The 16,987-nt window shown below is 45.4% G+C and overlaps 1 protein-coding gene across 2 annotated transcripts; it reads right to left on the reverse strand.

The window, feature by feature from the left end:
* Positions 1 to 995: 995 nt before the first annotated feature.
* On the reverse strand, positions 996 to 16,659 carry PLEKHB2 (pleckstrin homology domain containing B2). 2 transcript variants are annotated; one of them, XM_036388521.1, is made up of 8 exons: positions 16,641 to 16,659; positions 13,161 to 13,208; positions 12,389 to 12,541; positions 11,388 to 11,490; positions 10,452 to 10,491; positions 8,243 to 8,332; positions 7,017 to 7,128; positions 996 to 5,016 (listed from the first exon to the last, which is right to left on the reverse strand). In XM_036388521.1, exons 2-8 carry the CDS (start codon positions 13,195 to 13,197, stop codon positions 4,880 to 4,882), a joined length of 672 nt encoding a protein of 223 aa, XP_036244414.1. In that variant the 5' UTR covers positions 13,198 to 13,208; positions 16,641 to 16,659; the 3' UTR covers positions 996 to 4,879. The 2 variants fall into 2 exon arrangements, with proteins under 2 accessions (XP_036244414.1, XP_036244413.1); XM_036388520.2 differs by lacking the exon at positions 16,641 to 16,659 and adding an exon at positions 16,422 to 16,484.
* Positions 16,660 to 16,987: the final 328 nt, after the last annotated feature.

Consider the following 16,987-nt stretch of genomic DNA (forward strand, 5'->3'; position numbering starts at 1 on the left):
CAGGAGAGAGGGACAAATACAGGTACTTTTAAGAATACAACCCAAGTTAATTATGGAAGTTGCTTTTTGTAACCACAAAGAGGAGAGAGAATGCAGGAGCAGAGGCAAAGCCCATTCTCTAAGCTGTTGGAAGCTCAGGAAGGTGTGGAGCTGCTAAGCCTTGCACAGTTAATTCCCTAACTTGTTCTGGTGCAGAGAATTTCAGTACAAGTGGGCTTGGGTGGGTAGGGTTAGGTATACATGACGTGCTAGTAAATCCATCATATGGAACTGCTGACTGACACAACAGGCACTGTCAACATAGCGTGCTGTGGAAAAAAGCACTGCATACTCTGACATTAGCTGATGGGTTGAAATAGCAGTTTTGTTTTCATTCCTTCCCCAGTTTGGAGGCTAAAAACCCACCACCCCTCAGCAGTAAAAACAAAATGTGCACAAAGCAGGGATACTGTTTTACAAAATGTACTGTGCTCCTTTGGACTAGAAGTTTAATTCCCTGCAAACATGCAAGCTTGTTTGCCTTTAGGAGGCAGAGCTAGCTGTGGTCATTTAGTGTCTTTGTCAAAGCAAACTTATTGATTATACCCAACTGCTGTGAAGCAATTCATAAACAGGAAATACCAATACAGCAACCAGTAGCATTTTGCCCAGAGCAAAAACTAAGCTGCTGTGCTCCAAGCAGCTTAGTTTAACACTAAACAGTACAAATCTGTTGATAACACAATGTCAAATGGTAAATCTGGATCAGTGTTGCATATATCCAAGAGTAAACATTTCTGAGTCAAAGCCTTCAACTCCATTAGAAAGAATTAGGTCTTAATTCTAATCTTGGTATAGTGGTGTTAGTGGGGAGTTACTTTGCTGATTTCCCAGACCTTACATCATGCTTATTAAATGGTAACTGAGATGCCCAAGGTATGTCAGCCTGAGCTGTCTGCACTCCAACTAATTGAGAAGAGTTGAATAAAGGCTAGTAAACATGTAAGACAAAATAATTACACTAAATATGACTTTTATTGCTATGGTTATTTTGCTATAAATTAATAATGAGAATGAGGACATACAGTAAAAGCTGCAGTAAAGACAGGGAGTGCACAAGAACATAAAGGTTCTGGAGGGGAAACTTGTTGCATGCTACCCTCCATGACTTACACAGTCCTATGCTATGCTGAGGAGGAAAAGCACAAACACATCTGAGGAACATGGGTGTGAATTTTCTCCTCCACTCCACTTGCACAGCTGGTTCCATCACCTACTGAATCTTCGCTGAAGAACAAAGTAAGCCAGGGTTGGATGACATGCAGGGTAGCTCCATCTGGACACTGCCCAGAACGTGCTTCAGCACTGGGGGAGGTGTGTCTTTGCTGGCAGTCAGTGCAGTTGTTCTGTACAGAAACTCTGCCCACCCCCTCCCTCCTCCCGAGTCCATAAACCTTTACCACTCACTGGAAGAGACTAACTCTCCCTCAAATTCACACAAAAGGAGCCAACAGCTATGTTCTCACATGGAACCAAGAATAACCCTGGTTCACCTCTTTAATGTGGTCAGACTTATCAGAGAGCTGAGCATTCCCACCCCGCTCTCAGGAAGCCTGGCTCTGTCCATCCATAACTGTGAGCCCAACAGTAACAACTCCCAGATGAACATCTGGACTTGTGACCTCCTCTATTCTAAACAGACTGGCACTGCTGTACAACAGATTTATCCCTCCCTGACAGTGTACACCTGCACAAAAACAGTGCCACTGTGGTACATTGAACCTCCCATAGCTTTAGGGGGCTTAAGTGTTGGGCCCAAAGCAGGAATGTGTGCTTGAGTACTATGCAAATATAACTGGAATTATAGTCATGAATAGCACCATTCAGAAACAATCATTTCAATCTGCTTGGAAAATTATCTTGCCACCCCTGCTGTCTCTTCCCATCACTGGGGTATCAGTGGTCTGCAGAACCTGGCACAGCTATCCTTCCAAGTCCCAGATCCCATCTCCAGCTCACAGCAGCACCCACACCAACTGCAGATATTTGAAGTGCAGAGAAAGGCTATTGAGTCACGACTGTGCATCCAGCCAGACATTCCTGTGCATCTGACCAAAGCTCTGCCCTGTTCTGAGCAACAGGAGACACAGGCACGAATTCAGGAAGCAAGTCTGAGCTTCAACAACCAGGGAACTTCAGGTGACAATCCCCCTGCTGCTGCTTTGTGCACCAGGATGTTGCCACCTCTGTCTCTGCAGTGAGATCAGAAAGGCTACAAGCACCTGCAGGGAGATAACTGTGCTCTTGATTTCAGGCTCTAGCACAAGTTTGTACACTTGCTTTCTGGGTTCTAAATGCCTGTGCTCCTGAGATAGAAAATACTTCATGATTTTTGTACAAAAGCAGCCTATTATTTCCAAGCTGAAACTACAATCTTTGGCTTCAATTTCAAGTGTGTTTTTCCATTGAGAAGTGTAAGGTTATTTTCTTAATGGAGAATTACTTCAAATTGAACTTTTAAAAAGATAATTTCTTTTGAATTTCAACCCAGGAATGTTTTACAATCAATGATCTTTATTTTATATACTTCACTTGAAGAAACTAGGAACCTAGACAGAGTTATCTCCTGAAAACACAAAGACATGTTCCCCTGCTGTGACTAACAGTCCTTCTGAAAAAAAAAAAAGCCCAAACCAAAACAAAAAACCCAGCTGATTCACTTTTTGTTATCCTTTCCCAATCATCAGGAAATTCAAATAAATCATATGATGCTCAGTGGTTTTATTCTCCCCTACTCCTTACAAGTTAAGAATCACAGAGGAAGAGGAGCAGATGCAGGCATTCTGCAGAACTCGCTATTGCAAAGCACAAACCAAAGAGCAGCACAGACCTGTAATCAAACTCACCTCTTAAAGGGCTTTTCAAAAGGGCAGACATGTTTGTCCACTTACATTCCATCCCTTTCTGACCTCAAGGTCTCTAAGAGAGCTTCAGTAGTGTACTGCAATTTCTTTTGCTTTGGATTAGCAATAGGACACTCTCCCTTTAGTCCTCTTTTGCACTTCCAGAATGTCCTTTCAGCACATCTGACTGGCTGAACACGTGCAGCTTGTGTTAACCTGTGAAAGGACATGCTTGCACACTGGGGTACAGCTCAGAGCCAGCCTCCTGAAGGCAGTTTACCTTCCCTGGATTAGGCCACTCTTAGTAAAGCAGCCACAATGACATCTGCCTGTTAACTCCAGTGATTCCACTTGCTTGAGTTAGTCCTAAGGCTCATGAAAGCCTAGTGCTTCCCCTGGCTGCTACCCAAACTCTTGTCCAGCACCTCTATTGCTTAAATAAGTAGGAAAGAACCAAGAGAATTTTAGGATGAAATAGAGAAGATTGGGACTTCAGCTAAATTTATATAGGGGCAAGTTCTCATCTATTTTCATCTTTCCTGACATGAAACCCTGTGAACCATAAGGAAATTAACCTTCTTCTAAATGGAAGCATAAGTAAGACTTAACATTAAAACAGTATGCAAATACAGGAAGCTAAGAGTGGAAGTATAAAAATAAGTCCTCTTACTATAAGAACTCAACTCAGGCACCCTGCCTCATTTACCTGAACAAGAAAGCCCATGCATTTCTTCAGAGCTTTCTTTCTCTGCCAAGCACAGCTCAGCACAGATTAGAACAGGCCATGTAACACACAAAACAGCTGCACTCCAGGGGACAGCACACTCTAGAGAAACCACACAGACAAGCAAAGCCAGACAGGTTCCTCGGAGTGTTTTTCTCAACAAGTCATGGAGGGAAGAGGAGACCTGCTGAATGTGAGGTGGAAATGTACATACAACAAACCCAGGCTCAGCTGTGCTCAATATTACTTGCAAATGAGGAACCTGGTTCAGCAAACCTTGGTGGCTGAGGCAGGCATCTTGTCCTAGCCCTGGCAAGGCAGCTGATATCAAAGTGCCTGTGTGCAAGGTCTGCTGGAGTTGCTTGTCTCTCCCCTCCTGTTCCTGCTGCAGAGGGGCTGGCAGGCCCAACAGAGCAAGGGCTGCTCAATTCCTTCTCCTCCTGCAGCCTCTGCAGAGCAGTGGCAGTGAGGAGCAGAGACAATGGCTGGCTCCTAACAATGCAGCTGCTGCAGTGTCTGAGGCTGCTGCTCTGCAGACACCTGCAAAGCTAAAGATCCAGTACTTCCATCTGACCACATAAGAGTCATCCAGGATAAAGAGGGAGCTAGAACAACAAACACTGCTCTTCCTTGCCACTGGTCATTCACATTTCTGGGAGAATAAAAGAATTGAGGAGTGCTGCTGCTTCCTAGTGGTTTGCTCATACATTCTCAGAGACAACTTCACCTGGATGGTGTGAGAGGTAGGTACAGGGCTGCACCTAAGAAAACACACTACCATCTGCAGGCAAGTCTGAAAACAAAAAAAAACCCTCAAGCATGGCAGACTGTCTAATGCCAAGGAATCTCTGCCGAGCTCTATGTTTTTCCAGGGAATGTTTAAAAGCCAGTAGTATATGTACACTAATGCAGGACTCCCATTAACCTCTTGTTTGAATTAGATCTTAGACCCCTCCCCAAAAAGAATAATCTTTTTTCCTATGGTGTTTACAATAACAGTCTGTTCATAAAGCAGATGACTGCTACCACATCACATTGATCCTTATAATTCTGAACATCAGACCAGAATTCAAAAGCAGCACATGCCATTTCCAACCACTTAACTAAATGGTGCCTTTAAACTCTCATTAAGACAGTTAAGAATCAGTTATTAAGATGTCACTACTGAAAAATAACTATTGCATTTTTCAAAGTTTAACAGTAAACAACATTGCCAATATATTATTGCACACAATAGAGGGGTTTGGAACTACAGAGATAAGGAAAGGGTAATCTAGAAGACCCAAAAGAGTGATCCCAGAGCCATTCCAGTGGCTGCTCCAGCCAGCATGCCCAGTGCAAGGTCTCCATCGCTGTCACGGTAACGCTCTCGGATGATGACGTGGTTTGCAGGGGGCTGCCCATAAGGTCCTAGGAAATCAGAGGTTGTTGGGAGGAGAGCAAAAGAAATGTGTATCTTAATACCATACACTGCAATTTCAAAACAGGCTGTTCTTTCACCTTCTTCCTTCAAATGAATACTAATATTTTGTCAGCTGCACAGGTAGAATACATTTCTGCTTTGGATTCAGCCTCCACATTAATTAAATCCAAGGGCAATCCTAGCAACACTTCTAGCCCTGTAACAGCTTAATATCTGTGAGGAAAACTCATCACAAATGTAAAAGTGAACATTGTTCTGCAAAGAACCTATGAATTACTTGTATTCACTTTGTGGATTTAATGTAAGAAATGGGTCTAAAAATGATTCAGCCTTGAAGTTAAGGCAAATAGTTTAGTTCTTCCCCCTTACCCCCTCCCCATGAAAAAATCTTTGGCAGGTCTCAAGCAGTCATTTGTCTGAAACTGTGCATCAGTTATTTACATTTACTGCCTACTGCAATTCAGCCTTCACATCCTGGATTGATCTGTGAGGTGGTGACAGCTGCTACATTTCTGTTCAGATGAAGGTTGGCCAGTAGTAAGAAATGAACCTTGGACTCAAGAAGCCACTGACTGACCCCTGCTCTGAAACAGACTTGTACCAGCTTCACCTGTCATGTTTTCTGATTCAGCTCCTAGCTGCAAAGCAAACGTAACAGTACTCGTTTCCCTCCCAGACATTTCAGGGAGAGTAAATATTCTTGAAAATCTCACAATGGTGTTTTGTAACAGATTCTTAAGTAATCCAACTAAATACAACTCGGAAAGGCTTCCACTGACTCTGAACAATGCATGACTCTGTCCCCTGAGAAGGACTATGGCACTGCAGAGAAGGAGCAGCAGAGCTGAAAGGTACAGGGGTCAGTGAGGTGCTGTGGTGAATCTGAGCCCTAAGGTTTAGTTGCAGTGACCCTGGTGAAGGAAAACATTGAGCCTTGGTTACTGTGCCCAACCAGTACCCAGTATCTTAACACACTTGCAGACTGCTCAGGGGAGTTTGATGCTGCATTGTTATCATAAAGGTTTGGCCTGCTGGAAGCTTTTAAAAACAGTTCTTGGGTTTTTAAAAAGCTACTGCTTTTCAGAAACAACAGAACACATGTTCTTCTGTGTTTCAATATGTATCATTTGTATCTAAGACTTCAGTAACTTATATGGAGTAAACTTTAAAAGCTTTTAAGGCTGATGCACCTCCCTTATAACAAAAAATGGAAAAGGAAAAAGTGAAATAACCTGAAAAATGTCAAATGGAAAACAAAATCTCCCTCAAAACTGAAATAAAATGTTCTCAGGAGAGATTCTTGCTTGCAGAGTCAGATCATGAACAATTAGTTTTCTCATTTTTATCACTGTACAACTCTAAAGCCCCAGTTCTGTAGGACTGGGGCTCTGTGCAAAACTAACCCTAAATTAAGGTGACTGATTAAAAGCATACCCTACAGTTTTACTCTTTGCTTCCTGTTTTTGGGATTGAAAGCTATACAAACCTGAACAGAGCACCAGGAGATTTCATGTGGCTGAAATGCTGCAATTACAGCAATTCCAACACACACAGGGATGGAACCAGGTACAACCTTGTTCTGGGAGTGGATTTACCATTGAAACTTGCATTTAAATAATTAAACTAAGTTTAAGAGCAGCAGATGAATGACAAGTTCCATCAATGCCCAATATGGAGTATTGAATCACAAAATCACATCTTCTTCTGGCTCTTATAAAATATGCTGTAGTTAGAGTATGCTTCAAAAGGAGTTTATAAAGCAATGTAACTATGCTGAGATCACATTGGGAAGGTTAAATTCCTTAATGCCAGTTTCACTGCACTGCCTTTGTTGTGAAAGGGTGAGTGGACTGGGTTCCAGTTGCAGGTCAGGTTTCTTTCTCCATGTACAGGAGTGGTGGCTGGTAAAGGATGGTGATTAATAGAGCTAAAGCCAGAAAGATTGCCTCAAGTAGCTTCTGTGGGAAGGTGAGGATGTGCTGATTACCTTGGTATGGATACTGATAGGGCACAGCATAAGCTTGTCCATTGGAGGCATAGAAGATCTGAGGGCCCGGGGGGTACGCGCCATTGTACTGATCATAGCCATAGCCATAAACCTGGGGAAATGAAAAAGGGCTGTTACACAGCTACACTCTGCTATGGATCCAGTCAAGAACACTGTTCAATTTGTCTTCATTTCTTTCACTAAAGTATCCAGGCTGTCCTGCTACAGCCAATCTACTCCCTGGAATGGATTCAGAACAGCTGCTTGCAAAAGAGGGCACTCCTAAGCAGCATCTGCTCTCTTCCTTTCCTCAACAGGCAACGGCAGAGGCAGGGCCTGGTTCATCAGGCAGAGGCACAGCAGCCCTGCCAGCTTCTCCTCTCTGCCTTCATGCCAACAACAGCTCTCTGGGGAGCTCAGAAGTGCCCGGAAGGCAGCAGCCAATCCCAAAAAACTCCAGCCAGCCCTCCAAGAGGGTACACTGCAAGCAAATGTCAGATTAAAGACAAATGCTCTAGAGCTGTATGCTTTAGAAGAATTTTTTTTCTCCAAAAGAGAAGGCTGCACAGAAGAAGCTCCCAGTACCACAATTCGTTTTTAACAAGAGTGAGAGGCTGGAGCAGATAGTGCAACAAGCAAGAGTGCTCCAAACTATCCCCTCACATATTACTGCACATCACTAAACACATCCAGAAATCCTCAACATATCCTGATTTGGTCCCAAAGCTGCTCCTTCACTGCAAAAGAACTGTGTATCCAGGAACTAGAGTTATTGTGTTGCTGTGACATCTTGGTACAACAAAATCCTTATGTGTTGAAAGTGGCAGCTCCAGTCACTACAGCCCATTTCTAAAACTTCTGATCTTACACCTTTCCAGCTCTTGCACAACACCAAAGTGTAGTTACACCTCCTTCTGTTAGAAGCTGCATGACCACTATACTTGAAGATCAGCCAGATAAATTCTGCCCTGTCTCTCAGAAGCTTTATTTTTCAAGTTCACTGAGCAGCCACCCCTTTATACCCTTTCCAATGAAACATGCCTCATCCTTTTTAAAGGAAATCCATCTCAAATAAGAGCAGCAATAGGCTGATAGTGCCTTACTCTCTGCTGTTGTAAAAATTTTAAAGGTGGGTGTAAGAATACAATGCAGCACTTTGTGAGTGCTTGAAGGAGGCTGCTCCTGCTGCCTCACTCATGTTAATGCTTCCTGACTGCAACTCTTACCTCAGGTGATGGTGTGGCATAAGCTGTGTAGGGAGGAGGGGCTGAGGAAATGGCTGTCTCATCATACATCACATCAGATCCCACGTAGCCCTAAACACCAAGGAGAGAGAGCAGTTATCACCTGTTCCTACAGACAGACAGTTAGAGCAGTCTAAGGATTAAAACTTAATGACCCCAAAGAGACAGTAACCTTTAGCCACACTGTGTGTTAAGAAAGCAGTGAGTTCCTTGAAAAGGCTGCAGAAAGAAAGGACCTGGAGACTGGGCCTGGGAGAATACAAATTCCTGATCAGCCACAGAAAGGAGCCATCAATTTTTCCCCTGTGTGTGTGCCACAGACATGCATATGTGTACATGCAAGCAACCTGGCTCCTCCCACCAGTCCAGAGCCTCAGATTTAGAAATTACCCTCCTGTTCATTTTCTGTCTTCAGATAAAGAAATCTTCACAACTAAGTTGGCTGGTTCCTGGCACCCTAGAGTTATTGTATCACCAAGTTCTGCAGAAGCAGGTAAAGGAAACAAATGCAGTAGCCAAAAATGGTACCTGAGGCAGAGGTGGTAACACTTGAGTCCATTTAGAATAAGTTCTCAAAGACAATTAAGATTTCTTACACTACCTTTGTATTCTTGTCCCTAATATCCAAAATCTACAGTGATGCTCTTATTCCCTTTTCCAAGGCAAAAGCCAGCTCCCATTCTTTAATTCACAAGGGAACATTTTAATAAATCAACAGCAAGTGTTGTATTATCTCTTGGACTGATGAAATTATGGCATTTGAGGACATAATATGGTTACATCCTAAGTCAAACTCATGGTGAAACATGAGTTTCACTGCTTGAAACACTGTTACTGTATGAAGTGGTATTTCCATCAGCTGAGAAATCTGCTCATATCTTAGCAGTAAATGTGTTCTGCCCTGCCACAGGGATCTTTGTACAAGCCATGCACAAGCCTGCAAACACCTGTAAATGATGCAGTTCTCAAAGCTAAGGTGATCACCCCACTATTCCAGGGAAATTAGGAGGCACTGCTGGATGCTTGGAAATTTTGAAAAGTGTGTCACACACCTACAGACTCAGACCCACATCCCAGTTAGTCCAAGTCTTCATTGGACACCTTTAATAGCTTTGGAAGATGTTAATTTATGTATCTACTTATGTAGAGGACTACCTGCTCTACTTTGAGTAGCCTTGGGGTCTGCCTTGGCTGACCAAGGTCAGCACTGCCACGTTCTGAGCCATCTATCAAGGCTGGCAGCAGTGTCAGAGGCATGAAAACAGCAGCTCCCATTTCCTGAAACCAGAAGCCACCATCTCACACACAGGTGGAATAAATCCCCTAAAACTAGAGCAGACAGACCATGAGTGTTGTGCCCTTTGCATGAGGACAAATCCCTGACTTCTCATTTAAGGCCACAGGCAGTGTGGCATGGCTGCAGTCAGAGCAGTCATGTCTGGGGCAGTTTTGCCATGACAAGTGTTTGCTTTGGGTATCTACAAATCTAAGTTATATCATCTGACAGATGCCCCAGTACAGTGGCAATGTTAATGTGACCCATCAGAAACTGAGATAAGCTTCTACAAAACACAGCATTTCCCCTGGGCTGGTTCAGCCTAGTCATCCAAGGAAAGCTAGTGCTGCAGAGTATTCTGGAAGGCAGTCTAAAGGAAAAACAAATTGCAGAAAATGCTGAGGTAATACACTCCTCCTCAGCGTGCCTGCACTCCCCTCCAAGCATCTCACTCTTCCCCATGTCTCTGCCAAGAAGCATCCCACAGTGGGATGGATCTACATTAACAAACAGCTGCTGTGTAGTAAGCTTCCTTTAGCACTGCACCCACCTGGGAGGCAACAATCACTAGGGGTGAAAAGTTCATTTTTGCTGGTTGCAGAAGATTTGCTTGTTGCCCACAGCCTCAGTGCCCACAGACCAACTTTCCAAACATTCACTTCCACCCAGAGAAAGCATTCCCTAAAATAATTATTTTCCACACAGCATGTATTTGCCTGGACTTGGCTGCAAGGATGTGTCTGTGATCCAGAGAATCATTCTTCTCCCCACCAACAAGCTTTACTATCATGCTCATGACCCTGTTTTTCTCTAGCAGAGAAGGATGGAACATGATTTCAGAACTCAACTGCTGGACCACACATAACACTGATGTGCTGCTTCTCTATCACTATAAAGTCTAGGTAGGACACTCACTGTGTTTGTTCTGGCATCCTGGAGAGCAATTTTCCATGCCCTGCAAAAAAACCCCATTGGTTAGTGGAACACTGATAAAAATTAATGCCACCTTTTTCTTTCAGGTCAAACAAACAAACAAGGTAAGCAACTAGAGGTACTGCAGGAGCAGAGTTTTAGGTACTGCATGTTGTCAAAGCCTAATGAGACACTCAAATGAATGCACCAAACTGTTACACCAAGACTAAGAAATAATTACTTTCTTTGCAGAGCTGAGAAAGAACAAGGAGGAACAAGAGGAGGAATGGATGCAGTTTTGGAGGTCCTTGCTGCAAGCACAACAGGTAGGAAATCCGCAGTCATGCTCAGGATGAGGTAATGGGATGCACCCCAGCAGAACAGCTCATCTGTGCTGGTTAGAGCAGGGGCCTTGCTGCTGCTGCAGTTCCCAGGAGGCAGGAACACCTCACCCAGCTCCTGCCCTGCCACAGCCTGGGAGCATGCTCCATGGAACACACTTCTTGCCAAACAGTGATTAAAGGAGTTATCTAATTCTACACAGCCCAGCTCAGCTGAGAGTTCACAATAATGGAATATTCCTCCTATTGCTACTGGGATGTCCTTGGGCTAATGCCACATCATGTGCTCTTGAAGAATGGCAAAAGCTTAAAAAAATCTGTTTAGCAAGTCTTGCATTGATCATATTCATCAGATTCCTTTACTCCTCCTCACCCTTCAGTGTTTTCAGTGACTTAACTTGTAGTTAGTTTGCATGAGCTAGACAACTTCTAGGAGATATACTGGGGTTTTTGTCACTGAAAACCTGCTTTCAGTTGCTTGAAAACTTTCTTAAAACATTTCTCTGGAAGTTAGAAGGGAGGAAAATAACTAGGGAGGGAGATAAAGAAGGATAAAAGAGGGAGAAGCAGCAAAAGCATTATTCTCTGACTGTCTTACAGGCAGTCATCTGCACTCTCTGCACAGAGGTTGACTGTCTTCCCATCACGGCAAACAATCTGCAGTAAACAGTCTCTCTGCTTCCCCTCTGGAGGCTGGAAATCTGAGTGAGAAAAACAGACATGAGTTATGAGTATAAACAGCACTACATGAGCACATGGACAAGAAAGGAGTCAGTTTAAGCAAGTCTGGACAAAATAAACTAGGGCCACTTGTAGCTGCCTTCCGTGGCATCAGAGCCCCAGAAGGAAATAACCTGTTCTTACTCCTCAGTGTCCTGAAAGTAAGCAGCTCTGAACACCTTCCCTACAAAATGCAAGTGTCTCACAGCAGAACCAATCCATACTAAGCAATGGTACTGTCCAGCACTTGTGTCCCTCCCTTGTGTCAGCACCAAGTGGAGCACTAACAAATGCCAGAAGTGAACTTAGGAAAAACATCTGCTGAGGTTTCCTATTTCCAGCCCTGCCTCTCTGTCCACCCAGCACTGTGGTTACACCAGGAAAGCTCTGTATCAGACACACAGCCCTGCTGAGGTTTCCCATTTCCAGCCCTGCCTCTCTGTCCACCCAGCACTGTGGTTACACCAGGAAAGCTCTGTATCAGACACACAGCCCTGCTGAGGTTTCCCATTTCCAGCCCTGCCTCTCTGTCCACCCAGCACTGTGGTTACACCAGGAAAGCTCTGTATCAGACACACAGTGTGCTGGGAACATCCCATCCTCCTGCAGCATGGTACACTGTCCTCCCTGAGTTTTAACAGGAACTATTAAACCCTAACCTAACCTATCACATGGTGATACCATGCCCTGGATATCTCCAAAGCAATTTAGGAGTTGGTGGGGTTGAGTTTTTTTGGAAGGTGGGGGATTCAAGACCAGTGAAGCTGCACACACTTTGGACACGTTTACATCTGCAGTAGTGCTGTGTGTGGTGTGCTGGGCGGCACTGAAGCTGTAAAGAATCTCTGGATACACAAATCCTGAAGGTTTCATTATTACCTCGACATTCATTCCCCACTCTGAGGTTGATGCAGTGGATTCTCATGTGGATTTTATCTTCCAGATCACGGCGACTTTGATCATCATAGAATATTAAGCGGCCATCAGACCACAGATCAAACCAGTTCTTCTTCCAACGCCGTAAAATAGTACCTTAAAAATCACACAGTCACTTTTGAGGGCACATATTGGGAAATATTTCTGTCCTAAAGTTAATAAAAATAAACCAAGAAATCCTTCACAGTTGCCCAAAACAACATTCTAAAGTGCCAAGCAAAATCCTGTATTACAACATCCCCACTTGGGAACATTAGAGACTTGGGTGCCATATTTTATCTAGGATTCAAAGCAAAACTGGTTTTATTTTAAGTGCATAACCTGATGCTTGTGTTCTAACTTGCTGCAGGAACAAGAAGAGGGCATGATTAATTGAAAGACACTAAGCTGAGGTGTCAGGTAAAGTGTCCAAGTCCCCACTTACACAGTACTAATTACAGAGCAGCATCTGAAGCTGAATGCCAGTCAGACACCTCAGATATATTTATATCCTGTTTCCCACTGGAGCACCCAAAGGTCATGTGGGAATGTCGTCACAACACGTCATTATGTGACGTGTCCTTAAAGTAAAAAGGGAAAAAACCCAACAAAAACAACCCACAGAACTACTTCTTTTAAGAAAACCCTGGAATTACTCCAACATCAGCTGCTGTGATGTTTTCTGAAGAAATCCCAGTGAACAGGGAGAGAAGGAAGAGAAAGACCCATGACTTACTTTGCCGGAGCAGCCATCCACTCTTCACAAATGCCATTGCTGCTTAATCTAGTGGGCAGAAGAGGGAGGGGGAGGGGGGAGAAAAGCAGTTTTCAGTATTTCACAATAACACATTAAAAAGAGGCATCTCAGTACCATCTATCAGAGCTGCATGTACCCAGCTCACGTTGCAGAGACGCAGCAGATCCCAGCTGAAGATACTCAGTAAGCACAACTGGTGCTGTAGGACGTAACAAAGGTACAACTGCTGTGATCCAGCGTGACTGTCAGAGACCACCTTGATGTTTAACTGGCTAACAAAACCCTCCTGGGGCTGCTCTTAGAAAATGGGGAAGAGACAGACTGCAATGACTGCTTCCTGACTCACCAGCAGTTCCTTTAAAGTCCTCTCTGCATACGTGTACATCCTGTATTCTGCAGTCTCAAGTTACCAAGCACTTCTACCTGCCTCTCTTTTTTTTTTCTGTACTTCCTCTTCTGTGTTTTTCATTCACTGGCTCAAAGTCCAGTCAAAACAAAAGCTGAAACAGTTTCATCTTAAACAGGAAGGAGAAAGCTGTTTTTATGACTTGTATTTCTTTCAAATCATCGCTAGCTCACTCTAAGAATTAAAGTAAGTAAAAGATGAGCCCATAAAGTAAGATTTTAAGTTCTCCTCAGCTTTTAAATGAAGCTTGAAATAGCATGGCAAGGACTCTGTGTTAAATTCAAGTCATCACATGTGGCATTAAGTACTCGGCCACTGCATTCTGGTTTATGAGCATGCTGAAAAAAAGACATCAAACATGGGATATATTGGAAAATGAGGTTTTATTTTACAGCCTAATGGTGTTCTGATTAATGTTTTAAAAGAGATTATAAAAACTCAACTGTCCAGATGCAATTGAACTAGAAAAGGAAGAACAGAAGCATTTTAAGCCTCCCCTGAGAAGGCTACTTTTAAGAAATTATTTGTGGGGCCTGTAAGAGAGACAGATATGAGAGACAGAAATGATACTGAAACCTAACAAAGAACAAGTAATTCTACTTGTGGCAGCATAAAGGGGGGGCATGAGGGGGCAAAAGGTGGCATAGTAGATTTGGTAAACAGAGGAACTTTTCCCAGACAAACCTCAGAAGAATGTGTTTAAAGCTGAGGAGAAGAGAGAAAAAGAAGAGTTTTGTAATCTTCTAGCAAAATATGAAGTTACTAAGGATCCATACTAAGGATCAAGTAGTAGCTGTGTCCTCTTCAGATTACTGGGCAAATACTGAAGCACACAAGATATAACCATCAGGATTTCATATTTAAGGAATGCCACTTCCTGCACAGGCTTGGATACAATGGTGAGAACCACGGCAGGTAAAGTCTGTACTACAGAATAAACCTCTTATTCTTGACTTTTGTACCAGCTTGCTGGGAAAAGAAAGATTCTGCTGAGAGCCCACTTCTGAAAAGGAGCGCCAGACTCCTGTCCTGCTTTAATTGTGGCCACTTGGTCCTGCTCTGGGGTCTGAGCATGCTCTTGTCACCCCTATCCAGAAATAGAAGCCAGTTAATTCTTCCAAAGTAACAAAGCAGTACAAAGGACCCAAGGCTCATTCTGTCACCACCCCAACACAGGCTTCTCTCCTCTTGATTCTCCTTTACAAGCAAACAGTCTACTTGCTCTTCATTTTCACAGAACTGAGTGTCTCTAACGGTGTTTCCATGTCTTCCAGTTTGCCCAATAAGGTGAAATCACTATTTCTGGAGGCTGTTTCCCAGTCTACAAGCCAAAAAAGAATTTGCATGAACTTCAGTTCTGCTGCAAGTGCTAGGCTAGGCCCCGGAATGTTGTTGCTACCTTTAAACCAACTCTGTTACACAATAGCATAATTAGATTTAACTTAGACACAAAAAGGGGAAGAACCAAAGAAGAAAACCTCTCTCTTGACAAATTGAGTTTTGCCTGTGATTACAGCACAAAGAACAGCTCACAAAGTCTCACATTCAGAATGTTTCAGAGCTGTCTAAAGCTACAAGAGCAAACGGGGCTTCAGCAGCTGTACAGCACCTTGCATGTAACCTCCAAAGCAGCAAATACCCTTTCCCAATTCAGAGTTTAAGTGCCCAAAACGTCAGCTCTGGAAAGAGAGCAAGGAATCACACAGAAAAATCTGTCAGCACTTAAAGTAGGAGGTGCAAAAACAATTAGATATTCTTCCTTGTCCTTTTTAAGCACAAGGGCTCATTTGAAGTCCTCTACAGTATTCACAGTCCTCCTACATGATGTTTCAAAGTGTATTTGCAGAGCTAGAAGATAGCCTAGCAAGATCAGCTGCATCTGAATAGTATTTGCTTGTTAAACCAGCCCAGTGCCATCAACATGAAAAATGGGATTTAACCAAACATAAATTAATAACAAAAATAAAATTAATAAATTTATTAATAAATTCATAATAAAAATAACCAATATGAATAAAAGTGTATTGGTGACTGAAATCTAAGAATAGTAGCACTCTAAACTGAACTTAAGTTAGGAGTAGATGCAGCAAAGGAGTGGGACAATTCCTTTCTGCTCCCTGGAACAGCAGTTTTCTGCACGGAATATAATGTGGAATATCCAACAGTCTGTTCCAGTCCCTTTCCTGATAAAACACACTTTAAAATAAATCAAGTGTTTCTCCCTGCAGCTTGTAGTGCCTAGCTGAGCTAGCAGCGGGCCCGGCCCTGCACTCCGTGTCCATGGGCGGGCTGGGACAGCAGCGGCAGCCCCGGAGCTGAGCGGGCGGTGAGCAGCAGTGCCCGCACACCGCCCAGGTTACTTTACCCTCCGTACCGGGGCAGAGCACAGGAAGCACGGTGCTTAAACGTAACCCTGCCCGGCCCCTCCCGCTCCCAACAGCGCAAGTTTTCTATTCCTGGAGCTGCCTGGCTCCGGCCCAGCTGCGCAGGCCCTTTCCCCGGAGCCGTCTGTGCTCTCCGAGCCAGTTCCCGGCGCTGCGGCTCCGTCCCAACCCTGCCCGGCGGTGCTCGCTCCCCCCGGGACAGCCCCACGGCAGCCCCGGCCCTCCGCGCCTCTGCCCGCCGGGGAGCGGCCTGGACTGGCCCGGCCTGGGCTGCCCCGAGAGCCGCGTCTCGCCCTCCCCGCCGCCAACAGCCGGGTCCCGGCGCCGCTCCCGGCCGGGCTCGCGCCCCGCTGACCTTGGCGGGGCTGGCGGTGGTCAGGCCGCCCGCCGGAGCCGGCCCCCTTGGCCCCCTCCCCGCCGGCCCTGCCCCAGCCCGGCCGCCGGCCGTACCTGCCGCTCCCCGCGCCCGCCGCCGGCCCCGCTCCGCCCGCGGGCAGCGCCAGCCCCGCCTGACGTCAGCCGCGCCACAGCGCCCGGCCCGCACGGAGCCCGCACGGAGCCGCGGGGAGCGCGCCCGGAGCCCGCACGGAGCCCGCACGGAGCCGCGGGGAGCGCGCCCGGAGCCCGCACGGCTCGGTCCGCTGGGGAAGGCTGAGCCGGGACACTGACCCCGTCCCGTTAATGCCTTCCCCCGGCCGGCGCCACACGCGCTTTGCCGGCGCTTTAAATCCATCGCCTCTGCCCGGGCCGGCGGCTGGCACAGGGGAGGCCTCACGGCACTAAGCGGTTCTTTCCACAGGCTTTTTCTTTTCCGCCACAGTTTCTGATGTCACAGAGAGCGGCAGGGGCCCTGTTCAGGCAGGCCCGCAGTAGCGGGGGCCGGGAGAGCCGGCCGGCCCTGTGACCGGTTACATAAGGCAGCACAGCCGCGCCGGGCCGAGCGCGCCCCGCGGCTCTGCCGGGCTCAGCGCTGCCCGCACCCACGGGCAATGCCCCGTGAGCCCGGCTCGTTAACT

This window comes from Molothrus ater, chromosome 10, assembly GCF_012460135.2.
Source record: "Molothrus ater isolate BHLD 08-10-18 breed brown headed cowbird chromosome 10, BPBGC_Mater_1.1, whole genome shotgun sequence".
NCBI classification, from domain to species: Eukaryota; Metazoa; Chordata; class Aves; order Passeriformes; family Icteridae; genus Molothrus; species Molothrus ater.

Bases quoted from the DNA above. Each gene is read 5' to 3' on its own strand.
- PLEKHB2 (XM_036388521.1), bottom strand. From the start codon at position 13,197: ATGGCATTTGTGAAGAGTGGATGGCTGCTCCGGCAAA. The intron at 11,491-12,388 runs GTAATAATGAAA...TTTCTCACTCAG, and splicing joins AGTGGGGAATGAATGTCGAG to ATTTCCAGCCTCCAGAGGGG. The intron at 5,017-7,016 runs GTAATCAGCACA...CTGATTTCCTAG, and splicing joins CTATCAGTATCCATACCAAG to GACCTTATGGGCAGCCCCCT.